The 23,914-nt window shown below is 45.8% G+C and overlaps 1 protein-coding gene across 1 annotated transcript in view; it reads left to right on the top strand.

Moving 5' to 3' along the window:
* Positions 1-12,111: 12,111 nt before the first annotated feature.
* The window catches only part of EVA1A (eva-1 homolog A, regulator of programmed cell death), a 216,022-nt gene continuing 204,219 nt past the window's right edge, over positions 12,112-23,914 (top strand). Inside the window, exon 1 of the mRNA XM_054822432.1 lies at positions 12,112-12,316. Within this exon, the coding sequence (XP_054678407.1) occupies positions 12,217-12,316 (100 nt within the window). The 5' untranslated portion in view covers positions 12,112-12,216. The remainder of the gene's footprint in view (positions 12,317-23,914) is intronic.

The following is a 23,914-nucleotide window of genomic DNA, read 5'->3' as shown; positions in this document are numbered from 1 at the left end:
GTGAATTTTCATGTTGCCCAAGGGAACTTGGATGTCTTTTTAGAGGAAACACAGCAAAAGGTGGTTACACCTGCTGTTAGTGTACTCTACTCCAATCTAGAGGCAGTCAGTTGTCCCCAGATTCCAAAATAAATGGGGCTGGCTCCTGGAGGGCCTTCCCCACCTCATCCTTTCTTGGTGTGCAGAAAACACCTGTAGGCATCTCCTTCATGAATGGGAACGGGCACTGGCTGTGGATACAGCCCTCAGGACTTGGCACGGTTTGGTTTCAGTTGGATTTGAAAGGGGAAACATTGCTTTTGATAATTTATTTTTAAAACCTTACTTTGGCATTTGTTCCCTCAGGAGTGAAGCTCCTTCCCCTGACATTTATGCAACAGTGTGGCACAGATGCATCTTCCATCCTCTCATCTGTGTTTCGTTGGTTTGTACACCAGGTACAGAGCCTGGAAGTGATCCCTGCTCACAGAGGCATCACCCAAATGTCAGAGTGGGAGGAAGAAAGGTTAAAGGGTGAATCCCCTCAAGCATTCAATATGCCCTTATTGCTAGGAGATGCTGGGCTGTTATCTGGACACTTCTGAGAGTCTCCTGAGCTGCTTGTCCATTGGAGAAATGGATGCCCAAGGACGCTAACTGGAAGGACGAGGACAGACTCCGTGGTGTGGAGTACTTCCAGTGCTCTGTGGCTTGTATGGTCACTTCTTCCTGAGAAAAGTGGCCCAGAGCCTGCTTTTGTCCCAGCTAAATCGTACCCTTTTCAGAGAAATTGTCAAGTCATTCATAGTTGCTGTAGCCTTACCAGTGGCTGGTGGAGCAGACGTAGCTCCCTTCAGAGCGAGGGGCCATGTATATCACACAGTCCAGGAGAATCTGAGTCCTTCAGGCTCTCCTGCAAAACCATGTCAGCGTGGGAACAAGGCAATGCCCGGATTCCTCTGTGTCCTGTTTAGCCCAGGTATCAAAACCGCTCTATAAACTACTCTAGAGAGTTTTGAGTGGATTTTATTAGATTATTTAAGAAATCCAATGGCAGCTCTAGTTTTTGTGGAAGTTTCCTTTTAATGAGACATGAGTTGTTAGTTAGCTTAAGGTGAGTGAACCTTGCTGAAACTTAACAATCAGAGATATCCCAAAATCTTGCTTAAAATAACCTAAGGTGCCAGACCCTTCTGGCATGAACAGCTGGTCATTAAGGTGGCCATGAAGAATCCACAATTTCATTTTTTACCTTACTGTAGAGCAAGCAAAGAGGAGCGGGAGAACTGTTCTTCAGACACAGTGTCCTAGCACCGAGCTTGGAGAAGCAATGGACTGGAAAATCTTCAGCTCATTCTGTCAAAACACCCCCAGGCGTCAGTCGATTTGGAGCGTACATCCTGTTGGAGCCACACGTGGTTAACCCTGCCAGACCAAATGCATGTTCTCCCCTTCTCGTGCAGTTGCTGAAGAAGTGATCACATCTGCTTCTCTGAGCCCGGGGCTCCTGGAGTGCCTCTGGCAACCGGCATGGCTTTCATGGCACATCACCAGTGTGTTTATGCACACTCATTTTCTTCCATTCCTTTTCCCTTTGTTGTGTTCCAGCCCTGAAGGATAAATTGTTATTGCATAACTTTTATGGGACAGGAACAAAACCAGGTGCCAATGATTTCTATCAGGGTGCAGGTGAGATACGAACTGGTCTGTTGGCAGCTTTGCCAGTGCATCAGTAGATACTGGCCCTATGTTCAGAGTCAGAAGTGTCTTTAAATTCCTTTTGGTGTTTTCTGATCATTGAGAATTTAAGATGTGACTGGCTTTGCAGCTTCTCTTGGGGTTTTGGCTCTCAGTTGTGTCCCCACTCAGTACTGAGTTCCCTGTGGGATGCCTGGCACCCTTATGTATTACAGAGGGGACAGCAATACTGGCTTATCTCAGCATTCATGAAACACTCAATTCTCCTAATTTTCTGATTCAGTAAGACATTTTGAAGAGGAATTGAATGTAATGTGGAAGTCAATGCTGAAATTAATCTAAAGTAGACTCCAATAGTCGGTGTAGAAGACAGGTATAGCATTGCTTCAGAGGTTAAATGAGTGAGGCATTATGAGTTTGGAGGGGGATGAAGAGTGTGACAAAATGAGATTAAGTTCGGTAAATGGTGCCAGAGGCCTTTCCCTTAGGCAGTAAATTCTTGGGTCCTCTTAAGTCCTGTATGGGTCCAGACGCCAAGGAGTGTCTGTGACCCTGAGTTTCCATAGTGCAAGTGATGGAGGGTGAATCTCTGGAGCCATCTTACAGAAAGCTGCACCAGAAACACCACCAAATAACTCATTGACCAGTCCAGGCAACTCCTTCAGTACTTATGTCAAAATGAAAGCTCTTGGGTTGGGAGCATCTACCCCATTCCAGAAATCAGAGGTTCTGTCCTTCAGAAACAGCCTGAAATACCTTGAAAACCTAAAGAGAACACTGAGTCAAATGTCCCCATCCTGTTTCCTGAGATGCTTAAAAAAATAATCAAAATGGATTATGAAAGAAATCTCATTCATCTTGAAAGGCAAGTGTAATCTGAAGACTGATGGGTGAACTCCCAGGTACCTTTACATTTCATAGAGTCAATATTTGTTCTTTCTCCATTTATAACCCCATTACTCTCTCTAGGTGGGCAGGAGATTTCGAATGGAGACCATTTGTTTTTCTTGATTAATGCATTAATGCTAGTGGTTTGTCATAGTAAATTATACCTACTATCACAACCTGCTCATGCAGAAGAAAAAGCAAGCCAAAAATTTATGATCAAATTGCTCAAAGTCACAGCTTTGTATTATTTTAAACAAAGCAAGCCAACTTCTGCTTTTCATTGCTGTGTGAACAGTGACTAAACTGAGGAGAAAACGTGATCCAATATCCTTTGTTTTGCAAAAACCCTTTAGAAATCATAACATTTTCCACTACACTGGTTCAAGTGTGTGCAGTATTATTGCACGAAGATAGGTGGGAGAGAGAAATTGCTGCTTCATTTTATGTCTCACTTAGCTTCCCCTGGATTTACAGCAGGGCTTTCACCTGAGAACTGGGCTTTACAAGCTTTGCTTCTCTGCTTCCTCCTCCAAAGAAGCAGCAGCAGCTATGGACGCTGGCTTCCTAAACCAGCTGAAGGCGGCCTCAACTCTCCTAGGGATCCCTAACACCATTTGTGGCAATCTTCTTTTGGTGAAAACCAAACTGCCTGAAATCAGCACTTAGGACTGGGACTCCTTTTAATGAACGCAGCTGCTTTTACAAGGGCAAGAAGTGACAGGACAAGGGGTAACAGCTTTAAACTAAAAGAGGGTAGATTTAGATTAGATATTAGGAAGAAATTCTTCACTGTGAGGGTGGTGAGACACTGGAACAGGTTGCCCAGAGAGGTTTTGGGTGCCCTCTCCCTGGAATTGTTTAAGACCAGGTTGGATGGGGCTTTGGGCACCCTGGTCTAGTGGAGGGTGTCCCTGCCCATGGCAGGGGGGTTGGAACTAGATGATCTTTGAGGTCCTTTCCAACCCAAACCATTCAGTGATTCTATGGTTCTCCTCTATGGAAATGCATCTCAGAAGGTGCATTTTGCAAGGGGAGGGGTATGTGGAAGCTAGCTGGTGTGCCGAGTCAGGGTAGATTCAGTGAGCTGAAAGGAAATGATTTTACCTGTCACTGCAGGAAGGGAGAAGGTGGTTTGGCTAGTTATGTACGTCCAAGATGGGGTTGGCAAGTGAAGCAAGTGTGGTAATAAATAGAAAAGATTCTCCATGGGCAACAGCATCTCAGGTTGAGAACAGCTGGGAAAGGCCTGTGCATGAAGTAGGACCCAGAGGATAACTGCAGACCAGGGCAAGGAACAAGCACAGAGTGGAGGCAGGGGAAGGCTGGGAGGGTGATGCTGGCTTGTCAATCTATTGCAAAGGGCCGGTCCAGCAAAAATCGAGAAGGGTTTGGAAGCTGGGTGGGCTCCAGTCCCTTCTTACCTCAGCCTGAGGCAAGTTACTTGTGTATAGAAATGCCACCTTTTATACTAGTCTTACACAGTTCCCTGTCGCTTGCAACCACTAAGCTAATGGTTAGCACACACACACAGCTCTGCACGTACCAGTGCTGCCAGTCCCGACAGCACTGAGCCTGGTGAACTCAGACATTTGCAATCTTCCTTCCTCTGTGTAGCTGGTCTGGCAAGTAACGTTACCGTGTTAGGTATCAGCGATGTGTCTTCCAGCCAGGTGCCCGGAGACAATGAATGCAGTAAAACTTCAGTATGACCCTTCTGCAGCAGGAAGCGTCTCTTGCCCTAGAAGCAAGTTAACTGGAGTTCCCTAATGCCGGTGTTGTGGCTACAGAGTGCAAAAGTTTGAATGGCTCAAACTTCGATGCCATTGTAAGTTCCTTAGGCTGTTCTAGATGACATAGTCCAGCACTGTCTGCAATGCCCAGCACACCTGGACTTTGTCACTGGATAGTCTCTTGAGACTGTTGTAAACCAAATAAGTAGAGATATTATTGTCCTGAGTACTTAAATGCATGTGGAAGCACACAGTTACTCTTGAAACAGTCCTTTCAAATAGAAGAGATTAAAAAAGGGAAAAGAAAATGTATTTTCAAGCACATGTGAAAGGAGAACATAAACCTGTTCTTCTTTTTGCAAATGGCAGACCTAGTCCATTGTTTAATTTGCACTGATGCCAGTGAAATTACACGTGGGATTAATTTTACCCATTCAGCAGAAAGGCATTTCTTGTGATTCCCTATGATTTCTTACCAGTTTGTGATCTGTGAGCCAGTGGTTTTTTGTGTAACTTTCTGTCTGTACAAAAATGAGGGAAATACCCTGTGCCCTTAGGCAATGATAAGCCTGAGGCGAAAGCTGATCTGTCTGGTTTATGCTGGAAAGAAATTTGCTCACTCTATGTTCCTCACATGTTCTTCAGCTCTGCCTTCCATTAGATCTGTCCTTTAATAAAGAGAACATTAGCAAGTGTTAAACATCAGTGAAATTGCTTTCCTACAATCTAGAATTGTTCAAACCCATCCATGGTCAAAGATGTGAGGATGTGAGGGACGTAGAGAGCTGTGGTGTTGGTTCGCTTTCACAGGAGAAGACAGTCCTGGCCCTGAACCAAAGAAGCCAATAAGAGTTTTTTCAATGACTTCACCAGCTCAAGCTTGAGCCTGCTCTATGCTGAATGGTCTCTCCTGCTAACCTCTGTAGATAGGTGGGAGCACGGCAGGTAGCAACCTGGGCTGTAGCTGTGCTGGAGTCTGGAGGTGGGACTGCAGGATGCACTGTTGTTCCTGGGCAGCTCCAATCAGGCCTGCCTAGGCAGCAAGATGGAGAAGATGCTACAGCACTGGCAGAGAGTACCAGTCTGCCCCGAATCCAGGGATATTTATTCAGTTCTTAGCCCATGCCACTGCGCTTCACCATGGCTATTAAGAACTTCTGAAACACTGGTGGGACTTTTAGCACACATCATCTGACAACATTCATGCTACCAAACTCCAAAGCAGGATTCCTTCCCACCTGTTGGAAATGGCCAAAGTCCCTGCTGACTCCCAAGCCATGCTCAGGAATTGTCTGGATGCCAGGTGGCTTGGGTCAAAAGTGTGCCAAGGACTGGTCTAACAGGTAACTGTAACCAGGTGAGTTGCAGTGCCTGTGTCCAGACCCTTGCTTGGTTCAGCTTATTACTGTAGATGTGGATGTTATGCAAAGGCTTCATGGCCATGCTTGGAAACAATCAGTTTTGTGGGGAAAAAATGGTCTTTGGCCATGAAAATGGTTTCCTCAATGTAAATGTCCATTGTTAGTTGTAACGGTTGTTGCAATAAGGATGAGATGTGATTGTGTGTAGAGGATGTGAGCCCATGGGGGACAGGAGGATCTGGGGGAGCGCTAGGGACTCTTCTGTTGTCCTTCATGCTACTGCACTTGCATGCCCTCAAGTTGGACTCCGCAGTACTCATCAGGTTTGGGATAGGTGCCTGTGGTATTATCTTAAGTATCTTTTTAAGGATGAATGTTGAGATGATTCCCAGTTTGTATCAAATTGCATCATGGCCTGTTTCTCCCACAGGACAAGCAGGGAACTTCCAGACAAGTAAATCTGAGCAAGAATTCTGGTTCCTGTGGAAATGAACGACAATGTAAGTTATCTGTGAGGTTTGGTAGTAAAACAGGAAACAAAAGGGAAAACCATAGTGGAGATCAAGATTAAAAGGGGTCTGTAACCTGAAGTGACTCACGCCTATGTAGCAGCAGGACAGAGACAATTCTCCCTTGGTTACCATAGGTGAGATAATAGACAAGACATACTGCTGCTCACATTGAACCAGCTGAGATGTCTCTGCTCTTCAAAGAAAAGACCATCTAGGTCAGAGATAGATATGTTCAGGTGTAAAATTCAGCCTCTTATCTAACAAGTACTCCCAGAGAACTATAGAATATACTAAAGGAAAGATAGCAGTGGCAAAAAAAAGCACCAATATGTACCATTATCCAATTGATGGAGAAATCTTCCTTGGAAAGGGAAAGTCCCAGAAGAGGGACTGTTTACAAGTGCAAGTAGTGATAGGACGAGGGGTAATGGCTTTAAACTAAAAGAGGGCAGATTTAGATGAGATATTAGGAAGAAATTCTTCACTGTGAGGGTGGTGAGGCACTGGAACAGGTTGCCCAGAGACGCTGTGGATGCCCCCTCCCTGGAAGTGTTCAAGGCCAGGTTGGATGAGGCTTTGGGCACCCTGGTCTAGTGGAGGGTGTCCCTGCCCATGGCAGGGGGGTTGGAACTAGATGATCTTTAAGGTCCCTTCCAACCCAAACCATTTTAGGATTCTAGGATTCTATGATTCTAAAACTGTTAGGAGAGGACTAATGAATCAGGTCAAGTGGGAGAATAGTTTCACATTACAGATATAAGAAGACAGTGCAAATCCTGAAGGTCTCAGTGAACTTCAGGGTCTCAGCTGGGTGCTGTATGCCCACATAGCAAAAAAATCTCATGGAACAACATCCAAACAGGCAGGACAGATGGAACAGAGGGAAAAGGAAGGATCCGGTTCACAGCTGAGGAACTCTGATCCTTGAAATACTTGTCTCTTGGAATCCTTATGTGACTTGCAGTGGAGTACAAAGATGAAGTATGAAGATGACTCCAAATCCCTGTAGTTCTAGTACAGTGATTAACCCAAGAACATCCTGTACACAAGGCACCAACTAAACCCAGCTGGATATGCTGATCCCAGATAAAGCACCAGGCTGTACAGCATCCTCTAATGTAGAACATGGCATCACTATACTAAGGAGAATGCCAGCTGAGAGAGGTTTCAACATCAATTACTTGGTGCAGACGTGAGGAGGAAGTTTTCAGCTTTGTTGTGGATCACTTTGTAGTCTCCAAATATTTTATTTCTGACCTTTTTGCACAGTGGAGGATTTTGCATCACTGTACAACATTTCCCAATGTTTTAGTGAGATAAGTGCATCACTTGGGGCCTTTGCTCTATACAGAATTATGTTAAAGAACACCCTCCCTCCAAACCTGTCCTACTATGTAGCAAAGTCCCCCAGGATTTATATTTGTTTTGTAAACTGCAGTGATCGAGTGACACAAAATGTAAAAACTTCAAAGGCTTATCAGTTTGAATATTCTGCACAGCTGTTGTTTAACATTGAATATGGAGACGGGAGGATTTTACCTCTGAGATACTTGGTGTTGTATTGCAAAACTGCGTTATGTGAAGCCCTGTGACTTCAAATTGATGAAAGCAAACAGTGCTTACTTCCATGAGTAACCCCATCTGTTTCCATAAGACACTTTCAGGGGAAAGATAAAAAAAAAAAAAAAGAACAAAGAGCTGTACTATGCTGGGAAGCTTTGCTATTTTATATTTGAAGCTCTGTCCACCCAGTTTAGATGTATGTCTATAGGTATAAATGCACGTATACTTTGCCATTAATTTACAAGGAGGCAGTGTGGCCAAGTGGAAGGACCTCTGTCTGGACTTAAAGATTGAAAGTATTTAATCTTTTCTCATCTCTGACAGTTTCCTCTGGCTGACCTTGAAAAAAGTAGTGACCTCAAACATATGACTGTGCTTTGTCCATGTGTGAAACGGCAGAATGCAACAGTGGTCTTTTGGAGAGTGCTTTAGGACCTCACCTCACGGAAAGCACAGTAAGAAGTAAGAAATGTTATTAGGGTTCAGAAAGCAAGGCTGGTCCTAGCACATTTGTACATATAAACCTGCTTGTGACCGTGTAATCAAACATGGCTTCAACCCTACATATGGTTCTCTAGCTGAAAGCTAATCCTGGTCCAGCTCTTCTAGTGACCAGCCCTTCTTCAAGCTGTTAATGGTTTAGTCAGTGAGGTAGAGGTTAGTGGTGCAGGGTCAGCAAAAAAATAGGAAAGCAAAAATCAGCCCTAGAAGGCAGCAAGATCAGCACATACAGCCTTAAACTGGGAATCATCCAAACTGGGTCCATTCCTGATGACCGTTTATAAACTAGATGATGTCAGGATGACAAAATTGGATGGCAAATTGTTTTACTTCTCAATGCCTCAGTTTCCCCAGTTGCAGTTGTACTTAACTGCTTTTAAACCACTTTGGGAGTTTGCATGTGGGTTTCAGATATTACAGTTTTACAGGTAGCAGAAGGAGGAGAGAACCTGCAGGAGAGAGGAATATGGAAGGAGAAAGAACAATGCAATTAAGTATCCTGGTCAAAAAGGAGGACTGAGGTACAGTTGTTAAGCTTCCTGGACTAAAGCCATTTTGGGATTCAGGTGACTAACTCCTAGATTAGCTCTGGCTGGAGAGGCACCCTGATCTCCTTGGAGGTGGGGCTGGTTGGTGTGCCTGCTTCTGGGTGGTGAGTGCCACACCACTGGTTACTGCAGGGGAAGCTGAGAAGCGCTGAGCTCAGGCCCAGACTCCGTGTATGTTAACTAGGTGCTATGAACTTCTTTGCTTCTGAAGCAGGCCATATAGACCCCAGGTACTTCTTGTAATGATCAGGAAGGTATTAAAATCCAGCTCAGGCACAAGGCTCTGTGTCTTCTAGAGGTAGGAAGTATGTTTAAGTATACCCAAACGTCATTCTCCATAGTTACTTTGTGAAGAAAAAGAGAGCAAGCAATCATTCCCCCAAGCTAAGATGTAATGCTGAACTGCATCAGTACTGGCCTATTCCTGCTTCTGGGTGGCTTTGGGGACAAGGGATCCAAGAGACTGTGTATCATCATATGCATTATTACCTATTCCCAGGAGACGTATTTAAAGGCATGGATGGATTTCAAGGGCTGTTATTTAGTTGGTGTCCTCTTGATTCACATTTACCCCGTGAGACTATCTGTGACAGAGAGACCATCCTTTGTCTGTGCTGTGGTTGGGACGGGTGGCTTTCCATTTGAAACACACAGCTGATGTTCCCACATGCCCTAAGGAATAAGGGCTTTATGGAGATAGGCTTTACTGAATTGCTTGCTTCTCAAAGGCTGATATATCTTTTTTTTTTTTTTTTTTAAGAGCTGCTTTCTGCTTTCCTTTTGGAAGGCATCTTTACAAACTTGCTTAAAAACAAAGCCCTCCCACGTAAACTTCCTCCTCTCTGGGTTGACTTTATTAACAATAACCTAAAGGGCTGCTCAAGCACACTGCCCATGTTTAGCCTTAAACCCCTTGTCACCAGTTTTTTTCTTCCCCATATACTGAGTCAGCCAAACCTAATTACCCTTTAATCAGTAAAATCAACACCTGCTAACAGGGTGGGCTCTTTTCAGCAAATAGTGCTTCCCTTTTCCAGGGTGCTGATAAATTTCCAGGAGCCCTATTATTTCTTTGTCCAGCTGATAAGGAGCTTTGACTGATAATCTGGTAATGGGTATGGTTATCTCATGCCTATAAGGCAATAGTGGTGAATCTTCCTCTTGACAAGGGCAGAAGAACTAGGTGAGACAAGAATTATATGTAGATGCTACGAGCCAAATGTCCTAATCCTTTCTCTTTAAAACTTAGGCTAACCCTGGAAATTATGGGTCGGAGAGGTCTGGCATGTGGGATTAAAGTCTCAGGTGAAATAAAGAGTAAGGCAGCTCATAGAAGTTCCTGATCTTTGATCTTGCTTAGGCAGCCCTCTGCAAAAAGGTAAGGTGGCGGGATTGCCGTCAGAGAGCAGGGGCTGGATTGCACAGAGCCTGCTGGACCTCAGGGTATGTCTCTGCTGTCAGGTCAACCCAGAGCCACCACTGTCCTTGAGAGGTCGTTCGTCTGCACCTTCACTGTAGATCTTCAGTGTGTGGAGAGCTGTTTGCGGGAAGGAGGGTTGCTTAGGTGCAATTCAGGCAGGACCAGCCTCCTGTTCATGTGGTCTAGGTGGATGGGGCATGGACACGATTCAAGCTCAAACTCAAGATTTCCCACACTACCCTCATCCTCAGTGTGACTGGCTGGCACTTGAGCAAGCACCAGTATGGACAGAAAGCAAACAGGGCCACAGGACTTACAGCTCCCCTTGAGGTTTGCTTGTAGCACCCAGATCATCCCAGGACAGATTTCTGGTGGAAACAATGTGTGTGGTATTCAGGACAGCACTCATGAAAATGTCTTTCACGTATAATCTGACAGCCAGTCTGATTTTCATCTGAGAACAGCTGAAACAGTGTTAGAAATTTCAGCATAAGAAACTCTTTACACATGCATTCATCTCTGAAAAAACCCCCAGAGCTGAAGACTCTTGTTTTCAGCTCTAAGGTGAATGTTTTTGGAAAGTTTTGCTTAATTCCATGTGGATGAACAGGACAGAGGAGTAAAAACCAGTTGTGGTTTTTCCTTGGATGTTCCCACCCAGGTTACAGCTGAATAGGAGCTGCAGCTTTGTTCAGCAGCTGTGTGTGTGCCTGGCTCCATCTCCCCTTCCCTGCCAGCCCCACACAGTGCTGCTCCGTAGGTTTGTGTAGGTGTGTACCCAGGCTGCTCAATGGCTGGTGTTGACTTTGCCTATGAAAACTATCCCCCTGCTCTCTGCACTACCACTCAGTCTCTGTTCTAGCCTAGATACGTTGGTTATGTTCATTATTTATATGCAAACCTATGCCTGAGCTGCAGCTAATGCTGATGACCAAAGCCTGGGATCTGCTTCCTATACCCAGGGAGAACAGGGTCCACCCGTCCAGTCCACCTCTGTGTCCCCAGAGCTCAGCTCAGCTCTTCCAAGTTCTCATGCTGCCAGGATATGGACGAAGATCAGGCAGGATCAAGTACTGGATGTGGTTCCAGGTGAGCTGGAGCCTTCCTTTAACTCTGCAGGGTGAGCCAAGTCCATGCGAATTGGAGGTTAAAGCAATTGCTATGGAAGGAGACAGGTCTGGGTCTGAACACCTTATGATCTGTGTGAAAATCCTCTGTTGAGCTTGATGGAGGGGTGAGTGGGATTGAGGGAGTCTGACATGGCTGACTGCGGTCAAGAGGAAGGAGAGTTTTGGATATGTGGGCTGACACCAATCCCAGTCCTGCAGTGAGATCCAGGAGGGTTTGATCCCTGGGCCTGTGCAAAGTTTGCTCCATTGTAGGATCACTCTCAATGGTGGACACAGCTGAAGAATTGTCCTGTCACCAGTCTGGCCAGAGACACCACAGCTCACACTGATTTCAACAACAGCTACAAATATCTGTCACTCCAAAAATCCTTGTGAATTCAGGCATTTGTTTTGTGCTCCCTCTGAAAATACTGCCCATCCTTCTGTCTGTCTGCACCAGAGGGACAAGATCCCTGGCTATCTAAACCAACAGCAGCCAGGCTTCTCCAAACCGGCCCCCCACGGCACCCCCTCTCCAGATTACCCCCCCCCCCCCAACAGTTTGCAGTGCCGCTGCTGGACAGCAATAAGAGTCTGCAGCAATTTGGGGCGAAGCGATGGCTTTTAGGACCCTGGGACCTCCGCGAAGGCTCAGGTAGGTCTGTCTCATTCGTCAGCCTGGCTCAGCCGGGATTCATTCACTCCCAGGGATATGTGTGTGTGTGTGTGTGTGTGTGTGTGTGTGAGTGTGTGTGTGTGTGTGCTGAGTGCTTTTCCTTCCCCGCTGCTCGCTGTGATCCTTCCAAGCAATGGGACTAACACTGTTCTCCGGGCAATGAGTGCTGGATTGGGGCAGAAAGCGCTTTCTTTTTCTCTGGAAGAAAACAAACCGTGAGGATACTTAAGGATGTGCTGTCCAGATGTGTCTCCCACCTCCACCTTCCTCATAGGACTCATGTGCTTGACAGCTTTCAGCAACTTTGCTAAGACTTCTGCAGACTTCTCAGGTAGGGGAGAAGCGCCGATCTTTTCGTGTGCTGGACGGATGCAGGTTACGGATGGGAAGCTCTTACTGCAGCGCTCAGGAGCAGCTCAGGGAAAGTGGATGTTAGCAGATCTGGGATAGCTATGCGGGGAGTAATTTTAATCTTTTTTAAAATAAGCCGATGAAACGGATCTTCCGTAAGAGGATTCTGAGTTTAAAAGCTTTTCTCAACAACCCTTAGCAAAACTATTTCAAGCGGAGTCAGGCTGAGTAACTTTGGGAACGAGGAAGGGCATAGTGTTAACTTGTGTAAGTGTGTAGCAGGTTTTGTGCTGTGTTTCTCTGAGGAGTGAAATAAGCTAGGTTAGGAGACTGGGAAGGTCTAGGACATAAATTAAAACTAACATAGCAAGACCAAGTTATTTTGTTATGGGCCAGATTCCCCTCCTCTTAACATACAGCCCCCTGTGCTGAGATAAAGGAAATGCTACATGCACAGAATGAATTATATTTTGAGCCTATGTTTGCTTAAGCCAGGAGAAGTGTCTCATTTCTAAATCATTTCTGAACCTAAAAATGTTGACAGCGTTTGTTTTGAGTAGTGCACAGCAGGTAAATACACAGCACTTTGAAGGTATGGAGTGCCATATAAATTTTATAACTATGTACTGCTGCGTCAGTCACTTTAAAATTGCCTTTCTGCTTCTGTTTTTTGTGGATGCGCATATGGGTCAGAGAAAATATAACAGATCTCATTTTACAGTTGAGCAGGATTGATTAATTTGCTCAGGAATGGCTAGTGAGAGTCACTGTGCTTTTGGGATACTGGCTTTAATATTGGGTGTGAAGATCTAGTTTGGCATATTCTTAAGGTATGCGTTGCAAAATTCGTAGTGGATAAGAGCTGCCAATTATAGTTTGCTGATGAAAAAGTGCCTTTAGCAAGAGCTGAATCTCACTGGACTCTGGTTTCAACACATCACAACACTGCTACTCACTTTCTGGGAGTGCATGTGTCTGCGTGCTGTGAGAGATTTGTGTTAGAAAGGAGGAGCTTGTGGTGGAGGGTGGGACAACATATACAGGGGTTTGAAGTCTTAATGCGAATTGAAGGGGCCTGACTCGCTTGTGACTCAGCCTCCTTAGGAGGCAGATCAGTCCTGGGGGCTGCCATTCAAGGCAGATCTGCCTCTGAATGGAAAGGAGCGAGGCATTTCCCTGTTTCTGGTGTGTGTTTATCTCTTTCTTGGCATTGAGCTTTCTCTGTGCTCCTCCCTGCAAGCAAGTTAATGCAGAAGGGACGCATGGAGTGGGCACACAGGAGCTAAAGCTGCAATGGAGAAAGTACTGGTCCTTCTAAAATATAGATAAAGTTTGTCTCAGCCAGGCCAAATTCAAAACAAGATCATGTTTTCTGCAACACCCAGCTGTACTGTCACGCTTTGGGAGAAGAGGGGTGGCTTAAAGCCCTGTGTGTGTGCATGGCGAGGCTGTACTCTGAAGCAGGGTCTGTAATTGCAACAGTGCAACCTCCTGTGTGTTTCCACAAGTGTTGAAATCTTCTGCCAGATCCAAGCTATGTTTCCTGATAGCAGGCTTGGCAAATGTCCCCAGTCTTGGACTGACTGTACCTTGCAGGACAGGAAACACGGTTTGCTGCAGGAAAGGGCTGAACCCAGTGTGCAGCAGCTCGAATATGGTTTTGTAAGTTCAGGAGCTGGGTAGCCACAAGATGAAAGGGAGTAGGAAAAGGTACAGCATTTCCAAAATCACACCTTGTGCTTCCCCAATACATTTTGCATTTCATCTTCCTCCAGTGCTTGAGGGCATGCACAATGTGCCTCGGTGAAGGAGTAGTGGCCCTGATAACTCTTCCTACCTGATAGAGCATCTTGTTTGTTACTGTTCCCCCTGTATATTGTCAGCTGGCATGAGGATGTATATGAGTATATTTTAACATAATTTGACTGTAATGGTTTCTGGCCACTTACGTACTTTTTCTGTACTTCGGAGTGTTGTGGGTTCTCCGGCATGGCTGGAATTAAGCAGGTGAATGTCTTTGGGGAAGACTTATAGCCTTACCATATGCCATCTCAGCTAGAGGTGGTACATCCAAAACATGAATTGTCTGCATCCCAAGGAGATGAATGGATTTGTATTGATTATTGCTGCTGAAAAATGCAAGGCTTCCTGTGATCCCTTGAGAGGTTTCTGCAGCAGTTTGACTGCTGCCCACATGCTGGAGGGAGATGAGTCAGCTCACCTGGCTTTTCCAGGTTGCAAATAGCAGTACTGTCCAGAGAGAGCATTCTTCTTTGGAGAAGAATGTTTTTTTAAGCTCAGTCCTGTAGACCTTGTTTAGCAGCGAAGCTTCTCCAGCTCTCAGCTTGGTTTGACTCAGTGCTGCCAGGGAGGTGCTGCTGTTAGTCATAGGTCATGGTGTTTTTGCGATGGGCCAGACAGAGGGCATAGATCCAGCCTTGGAAAGAAAGAGTTTAGGGATGGCCAGTCATGAGCTCTGGGGAGATCACAAGATCTAAGCAGATCACAAGCCGCACTGGCTCAAAAACAGCAGCTATGCACCAGGACTGGCTGAAAGACTTACCGAGAATTGCACACCCACCATGTCCCATGGCTCTCAATACTCTCCCACTGGCTGGGTCTTCAAGGTGTGTGTCTCTGGGCTGCAGGAAGATTTCTTTTTTACATAGGTCATGAGAAGGCACCCTGAGAGGGTAAGCAGTGGTATGGTGAACTGGGTTGCTCACGGAAAGCACAGGTAGAGCTGGCGCGGGATCTCCGTCATCTCAGCTCCCAGGCCTCTGAGTGCATGGTCTCACACTGTGGCTCCATCCCTCCTGTTTGAACAGCTCAAATGCCACAACGGGAACATGACGAGTGTATGTCCTGCTAGGGACTGGTGCAATCTGAGATGTAAGAATTAAAATTCCTTTTAAGTGAAGTATTTGAACTATGTGAAGAGTTTTGAAGTTGTTTTCTTTAATAGTTCTTTAAACATTGATGTTTGCAGGAGGGTATGGGGGTAGGAAGCGGGTCCCTGGGGAGAGAGTGGAGTTATCAGGCACTTTGCAGCCACTTCTTAAGAAGGCCTGGACTTTTTCTCTGTGGCTGCTTGTAGTACGGACTCTTGATCTAATCTCATTCTGTGATCGGTTCTTGTGCTCAGGACTGTTTGAAGGCTCAGGACCTAGTGTCATGATGTGTCACATACTCCTTATGTTCAAGGTGACACTTGAAGAATGTGATGAGGTGTGGGGTAGGAGGCGGGTCTTTTGAGTCTCTGTGCTTTAACTATAAACCCTTAATCCTAGTCTCAGTCCCAGCAATGAACTCTCCCAGTTGATAAAACTTCACCTTTGTTTTAGGCCTTTTCTATTTGTGGTGGGAATCCAAGAGAAAGCAATGGCTTGTGCTGCCAGAGGAAGCTATGCCATAGCTTCTCTGTGTAGGCTCTGGGAGGTAGTGATCCATCAGCTTGCTTCTTAGAGGAACTTGGTTAATGAAAATGGGGCCAAAATTAGTCTTTGGTGCTAACTTAAAATGCGGGTGTTGAAAGCTTAGTCGAAAGATTAGTCAACAGCTGTTGCTCATATCCCATGTGCTGTGTCTAGCTCCAGCCACGGGATTCCTGTCTCTGAAGCTGATTCATGCAAACACATGTTGAATTCTGCTCTGCCTACTGCCAACCAAGGTGACCATTTAATTTTCAGCTGCATACCTGCAGGGAATTAGACTTACGTGGTTATGATACCGTGCTCCAATTCTATCCCCTCCCTCAATAACTTTCCCATTCCTTAGCTAATTTCAGGCACGTTGGACAGAAAGGCATCGGATCTACGCAATTGCTACAAGTTTCATGTTAGCAGAGACAGATCCCTTCGCTACTGCCACAGTGCAGAAAAGGCTGTGCTGTAAACTCAACCATTTGCAAATATCAGAGAATCCGCTGCAGGGACCTAAGCCAAAAACTTTGGTTTCTAGGCATGGAAAGAGCTTTGATGGGAGCTCATGCCTTTTCCGACACAGGAGAACCCAGCTGCAGGACATAAAGCTGTAGGAATAACAGTCCCAGTAGTGCTGCTCCCCCTGGGCCTGCTTTAATATTCATGTTCTTTGCATTATATTTGGCACAAGCTGGATGTGAGCAGCATTTTGCTTAAGGGAGCTGATCCGGCATGGAGCCAGACGAATACTGATAACTCCCATCCACACCCTGCAGGTGAGCCCTGGGTAGCTTTCGGGACCTCTCCCTAGAGGCTCTTCCTGGCTTTGAAAGCACAAACGTTTTTTGCTGCTGTTGTTTTTTCCCCCCAAGAATGGCAGGTTTCAAGTGAAAGCTGCTTTTGCCACCTCCCTGCTAATTGGCTCAATGTGTTTGTTTGAGCTGATGAGGGCTGGAGTTGGGAGGGGAAAGGCACTTCTCCCTGATTGCATTTAATCAGTCTGTAATAAAGGCAATTTGTTTGACAAGTCCATTCACCAAATTATCACCAAAATCTACATGCTAACAGCTTTTGAATGGCTTTAGTCAGACTTTGATACTGGTTTTGGAGCCCTGAATAGGTCGATGGTGTCAAGGGGGGTCCAGGATTTCCATATGTTGAAAGCTGCAGGCTATGAAAGGGGGATTTTCAAGAGAAAGGCAGATACAATTTCTTTTCCAGTGCGGCGGTGTAACTCAGTAATGAGGTTTGTGCTTTTGACCTCAGGGACAAACAGACGTACTTTAGACTTCGTTTAAAGACTGAGCCAAACCCAGGCCACCTCCACACCTTTTCTTGGTGAAGGGCTCTGAGTGATGAGGTTGGATGGATCTCAGGCCACTGCTTGGAGAGGTCATTGCTCCAGGCAATGTTTTCCTCCTCAGCTGGAGGTCATATGTGCCAACCCATCCATCAGAGCCGTATGGGTTGCAGTTTGGCTTACTGAGGGAGGTCTGTGCTGGGGTAGAGAAATTCTCCTTTGCAGAAGCAACAAAATCCAAAACCTCATCAAAGCCAGTTAAAAACCACTGTTGGCCTCTTCTGGTGATGTTCTGGAGATGTGGCGGCACGGTGAACTGTAGGGGATGGGTCTGGGGAGCTGACGGGGATGGCTGGGTCTGGCAGCCATGGCTGACCAGTTCTCACGAGGGAAAGCTGTGTTTGGTTTTGTGTCATGTATCTGTCAGTGGACAGCAGTTTAAAGGCCTCAGAGAGCTGAGAGGTGTTGGAGGAGGAAATCAATGGGGGGATGCCAAATGCTGGTTCTGCTGCTGTTGGGAGAGGAGGAGAAGCAGCAGCACAGAAGCTGGGGCTATTTTGGTACCCTAGAGAGTTGTTCTGATTTGTCAGCTGGGATGCAGCTTTGTGGGCATCAATATACCACATTAAGCAAAGATGCAAGTGTCTGTGCACTCCTGTCCTGAGGCTTGTTCTAGAAAACACCGTGGATTTCCCAACTTTTGTGATGATAATGTTGTGAGGGAGGACTCAACACTTGCTGACTTAAAATGTTCAGAGTTTATTTTTACTGACAGCTGAGGGGACCAAACGGAGCTTCAGAAAGAGAAACACGTGTTTCCAATTCCATGTGTTTGTGGTCCTGGGCTGTGACCAGAGGCACTGCTGTTACTGCTGTGTAAAACCAGCTGCAGGTCTGTGCTGGTGGTGCTGGGGAAAGGAGGCACTGTCAGGGAGGGAGGGATGGATGGGGTTGCTGTGGGTGCCAGGATGTCTCGTGAGGGTTCTGTGTGAAACCTCATATAGGCAATGACTTCAAGCTCAAGAGCCATGTGTGTGCAGCTGGCTCACGTCATGTGGAAATCCGCTGGTTTAACCATCAGAACTGTCAGCAAGAGCCAAGAGACCCCAGGGATCCCAACGTGTGTGTGATGATTGGCAATGTTTATATAGTATCTAATAATTGCTGTGGCCCAGAAACTGATCCACTGATGCAAACTTTTGTCAGTTCCAGGAACACTTTATTTAATTAGTATTAATAACAACAACAAAAAAAATTCCACTGTGATAATTTTAATCGCTTCAAAGTATCCCAGGTTATCAGTACCCACTAGATGCACAGTCTGTTTGAGGAAAATGTCCTTGCAGCATTCTTCCAATGTCTGTGTGTTATTAGGGATACCAATGCTGCAGAATTAAAGAATGCAGCTGTTTATGTCCTCAGGTAAAACTTGTTCCCTGATTTAAGACTCTGTGAGAGCAGATCTTGTATAACACAAATAGTTTGGTCAATTACATTAAAATTCTCACTATTTTTTTTAATCCTTTCTCAACCGCGATACTTGGATGCTAAAATGATAATTTAAGCTGGGAGGGGGCAGAATAAGCTTAGTCCCAGCAGTGGGAGAAGAGCTATGTATTTACGCTTGGCACTTTTGCTGATCCTTTTGTTGACGGTAATTTAAACATGGCCTGATCTCCCAAAGTGCTTGGTGTTCAGAACTGAAAATTGGACGAAGCTGTGTTTAGGTGGGTGTGCAGTGATTTAGGTGGCCAACACCAGGACTGTTTACATGTCTTATTTGGGATTGGCTGCTTGTGCTTGGAGCGTTTGTGCATGTATAGATTGAATTTTCTGCTTTCCATTCCAGGATAGCAATCCCAGTCCCTGTGGGGGACCATTTGAAGCAACTACCCCTAGGATTTTTTTGGTGCTATCATTTCTTTTTCTCCAGATACCCAAGACCTTCACAGATTCAGTCTGTTTCTGTCCCTTGAAATGCATGTGGCTGGCTGCAGGAACAGACCCAACACGCTACTCAAAGTAGTTCAGAGGACTTTTGGTCAGGTTGGGTTGGTGAAATGCTACAAGGCTCCTTGTGTTCTTGCCAGTGCTCTGCCTCACTGATCCGGTGCTGCTGTTGTCTGGGATTTTTGTGCTTTTCCCAAGAAACAGGCAAGGGCCAAATTCTGCTCAGCTGTGAGGCAACTTTGCTGACTTGCCAGGATGCACAGAAGTTAATCCCAACTCATCTTCTTGCTGATTAAATCTGATGTAGAAGTAATACTTGTGAGCGTTTTAAAGGAAACTCTTGGGTTACCTATTATTATTATTATTATTATTAACCTAGCTACTCCTTTTACATGAAGGAAGATGGCAAGTTGTGTGTCTCTCAGCCTGGGTTTGGGCTGATCCAAGTATGCCTGGCTTAGCTCACTGGCTGAGGATGTGAGCTCATCTGTAGTAATTTATGTATGTCTGCTCTTTTGGGGGTGCTTAATGGTTGGCTGCCTGGAACCTAGTGCATGTCTTTCATGTCAGAGAGACAATGATGGTTTGGCAGTTCTGAGTTATGCAGTAAAATAAATCTTGTCTGGGTCTCTTCAAATATGCCGTGTGCTCTTGAATAGAGTTGGTAGATGCCGTGGTATCAGTTTTGATGAGGCTCCTTTGGATAATAAGGTCTGCTGTACAACAGTCACTCTTGGATCCATCTGGATCCTAGGATGAAGATGGAGCAGCGTGTGTGGGACCTGCAGTTTGGGCAACCTCTCCGAGTGCTCAGGTTTCAGAAGTGTACTTGAGTTAACAGATGGATGTAGCATACTGCAGAAGAATTTGCAGTAGATGTTGTTCAAGCATTTTAGTTGTGGTGGGCAGGGGAGGTCACATCCACCTGCTGGCAAAGTATCCCACATCATTAGCAACAGAGGAAGAAAGATGTAAAAAAAAAAAAATTACAAAAAAATTACTTTTTTTAATGTTACATTAAGAGAAGAAGGCCTAGGGGGGTACAAGAAGTTTTATCAGCCACCTACAATCAAAGAACTTCACTATATGCTTTTGTATGTCATCTTTTCACCTGGTATCAACACACTAGTTGCCAGCAGAGACACTTGTCATTCCTCCAGCAGCCCATAAAAGCACCAGAATCGCCAGGGTGTGAGAAAGGGCTGTCTGCAGGTAAATTACACTAAATCCTCGATAGACTAGGTACCTGAGGGTGCTGCTTGTTGAAAAGGGACCATTCAGACCACCTACTCTGAGACCCCCTATGTGATTGTGTTGTTTTATTTTAATCTGCTATCAGATGCCTGTGGTTTTGCTGCTATGATATTATCGACATGTGTTGTATTAGCCTCAAGGGTTTAAAATGGGCTTTTACTCCAACAAGTAAATATAAAAACAAACACAGCAGTGGAAGGATTTTCTGCTGATTTTTCCTCTGTAATTTTTGTATCACTCTGTGGGCTGGGGTGACCCGCATCCTGTGCCTACAACCTGTGGACTTAACTGTGATCTTTTCTTGCTTGTTCCTCTGCGTTGATATTAAGGTTGCCCTATGGCAGGTGCTATCCTGGCATCCATTTCCCATGTTTGCTGTATTTTGCAAAGGCTTTTGGCTCACATGTTTTCCCTTGAAGCTGTTTTGGGCCAAGAGTGCAGACACTTAGTGCAATTAGACTGATAGATGGTAACTTGAGCTGCTGTAACTGGATTATGTTCTGTTTTGGGCCCCAGTCTTTGGGAAATCTCTTACCTCTGTGGTCTGTGTGGGGCCGGTGAGTGCAGTGCTGCTGTGGCCCTGGCAACGCCCATAAGATGCTACAGGACAAAATTCTGCACTTTGATTTTGAAAAAGTTTAGCTTTTGTGTGGAACATTCAAAGAACAGCATTAAGGTTGCAAATCAAGCAGTTGGAAGTTAAGTAACATTAAAATTAAGGTAGTTTTAACTACTTGAATCCAGTCCTTTGGGTTTTTACGTTACGAGTTACTCTTTAATGAGCACATACTACTTTTTCCTCACCTCGTTGGGACTCCTGTATTATCCAATGCACAGGACAGCTGCCTCACAATGATTTTCTTTATCCTTCTGGTCTGTTATGGCCCTAGGGCCTTATTTACCATTTGTGATTTAAACCCTATTCTGCTTGTTGTGTGTGTCCTACAAACAGGGGTGTACTTTTCCTTCTGGAAGGAGAGTCTGGAGTGTTACCTGCATTGCACAGATGAGGATCCAAGGCAGAGAGATTAGCATCAGGACCTCTAACTGCCCACTAACTCAGAGGTTGTTCAGTATCTACCCTTTTCTCCAGGAGCAGCCCCTTACCCCTCCTCTCAAGCCGTGATAGGCAGGAAGAAATATGTGGTACTTGATACACAATTCCTTCTCCAATATATGCAAATGGGTTAAAATGAGCATTACAGTTGCAAAGTCAAGTGCATGTAACTAAGTGTTTTGGGTTAATCCCAGCAGGCAGCTAAGCAGCACACAGCTGCTTGCTTGCCTTCCCTTCCCACCCCTGGTAGGACAGGGGAAGAGGAAAAGAAGAGTAAAAGCAAGAAAACTTGTGGGTTGAGATAAAAATAGTTTCATAACTAGTGAAGGAGAAGTGGAAGAAAAAAGAAAACAAAATAAGTGATGCAAAGCAATCACTCACTGCCTCCCCAGCTGGTTCCCAAGCAAAAGATGGCTAACGTACCTGTGTTGGGTTTGCATGGCAAGGTTTTGGTAGCGGGGGGGCTACAGGGGTGGCTTCTGTGAGAAGCTGCTAGAAGCTTCCCCTGTGTCTGACAGAGCCAATGCCAGCTGGCTCCAAGACGGACCCACTGCTGGCCAAGGCCAAGCCAATCAGCGCCTCTGTGATAACATATTTAAGAAGGGAAAAAAAACAGTTAGGGAGAGCTTTTGCAGCCAGAGAGAGGAGTGAGAAGATGTAAGACACTCTGCAGACACCAAGGTCAGTGAAGAAGAGGGGGGGAGGAGGTGCTGCAGGTGCTGGAGCAGAGATCCCCCTGCAGCCCATGGTGAAGGCCATGGTGAAGCAGGCTGTCCCCCTGCAGCCCATGGAGGAAGGATGAGGGGGTGTAGAGATTCCACCTGCAGCCCGTGGAGGACCCCATGCCGGAGCAGGTGGAGGCACCTGAAGGACGCTGTGGCCCGTGGGAAGCTCACACTGGAGCAAGCTCCTGGCAGGACCTGTGGAGAGAGGAGCCCACGCCAGAGCAGGTTTGCTGGCAGGACTTGTGACCCCGTGGGGGACCCCACGCTGGAGCAGTTTGCTCCTGAAGGTCTGCACCCTGTGGGAGAGACCCACGCTGGAGCAGTTCGTGAAGGACTGTCTCCCGTGGGAGAGACTCACGTTGGAGAAGTTCATGAAGGACTGTCTCCCATGAGAGGGACTCCATGCTGGAGCAGGGGAAGGATGAGAGGAGTCCTCCCCCTGAGGACAAAGAAGTGGCAGAAACGACGTGTGATGAACTGACCGTAACCCCCATTCCTTGTCCCCCTGTGCTGCTGAGGGGGGAGGAGGTTGAAGCCGGGAGTGAAGTTGAGCCCGGGAAGATAGGAGGGGTGGGGGGAGGTGTTTTAAGATTTGATTTTATTTCTCATTCCTCTACTCTGTTTTGCTTGGTAATAAATTAGATGAATTCCCTCTATAAGTTCAGTCTGTTTTGCTCATGATTGTGATGAGTGATCTCTCCCTGTCCTTATCCCAACCCATAAGTTTTTTGTTATACTTTTTCTCCCATCTAGTGAATGAGGGCAGTGATAGAGCGGCTCTGGTGGGCACCTGGCCCCCAGCCAGGGTCAACCCACCACAGTACCTAAACCCCACCCCGCTCCACTCTGTTTTATTGCTGAACATGACGTTACATGGCATGGAATATCTCTTTGGTTAGTTGGGGTCACCTGCCTGGTTGCACCCCCTCCCAACCTCTTGTGCACGCTCCAGTCTGTTCGCTGAGGAGACAGAGTGAGAAACAGAGAAAGTGTTGATGCTGTGCAAACACTGTTCAGCAATAGCTAAAACATTCATATGTTATCAGTACTGTTTTGGTCACAGGTCCAAAGCACAGCTCTATATGAGCTGCTACGAAGAAAATTAACTCCATCACAGCCAGACTCTGTGTACTAAGGAAAGGGCAACATTACACCTGTGTTTTATATGTAATATGAGCTGGAGGTGGATATGATAGCAAGCTTTCAGTTGCCAGATATGATCTGAGCCCATAAAGTGCAGTTGTAAAAAGGGTCTGGTTTTGCACAGCGTTTTTTCATAGAGCAGGCATGCTTTGAGGGTTACTTGATTTGGGATGAGATAAGAGTACTTAAAACTGGGTTACAGATTTGGGGTCAGTCCTTGGAATGTATTCCAAGACATCCTTAAAAAATGAGTCTGGAAGACATTCCCCCTCCAAATTTGTTGTTTTTTTTTTCTTTCTGTCTCTTCATAGGAGAAAAAAATGCAAACATCTATACAAAGGCACAAATAAAGATCCTCTGGTGCAAGTGGTATCACTAAAAATAGAGCCTTTGGGTTTTGTCCAGTTTAGTTTCTCTCTAGGTTTTTATTGTGTGGGTAACCCCTTGGAAGCTGAGGTTGTTGATCTGACTGTTTCCAAAGCACGTCCATCTCTTTTGTACAGGGGCCGCTTCTGTTGTGTTAGCACTGTTTGCTTCCTGGTTTATGTGCTCAAACTGAATTCCAGCTCAAAGAGGTTAAAGCTTTATAAACGTGAGTTGAGCAGGGAAGTGGCTCCACAGTTGATGATGAAGCGCACACATCTGTGACCCACGCTGTGCTCGCATGTTAGTTTATTGTTAGCCTCACAATAAAGGATAGCACTGGTTTTTGTTCAGCTAAACAACT

This window comes from Grus americana, chromosome 3, assembly GCF_028858705.1.
Source record: "Grus americana isolate bGruAme1 chromosome 3, bGruAme1.mat, whole genome shotgun sequence".
In the NCBI taxonomy this organism is placed as follows: Eukaryota; Metazoa; Chordata; class Aves; order Gruiformes; family Gruidae; genus Grus; species Grus americana.
This window is presented reverse-complemented; position numbering and strand designations above follow the sequence as displayed.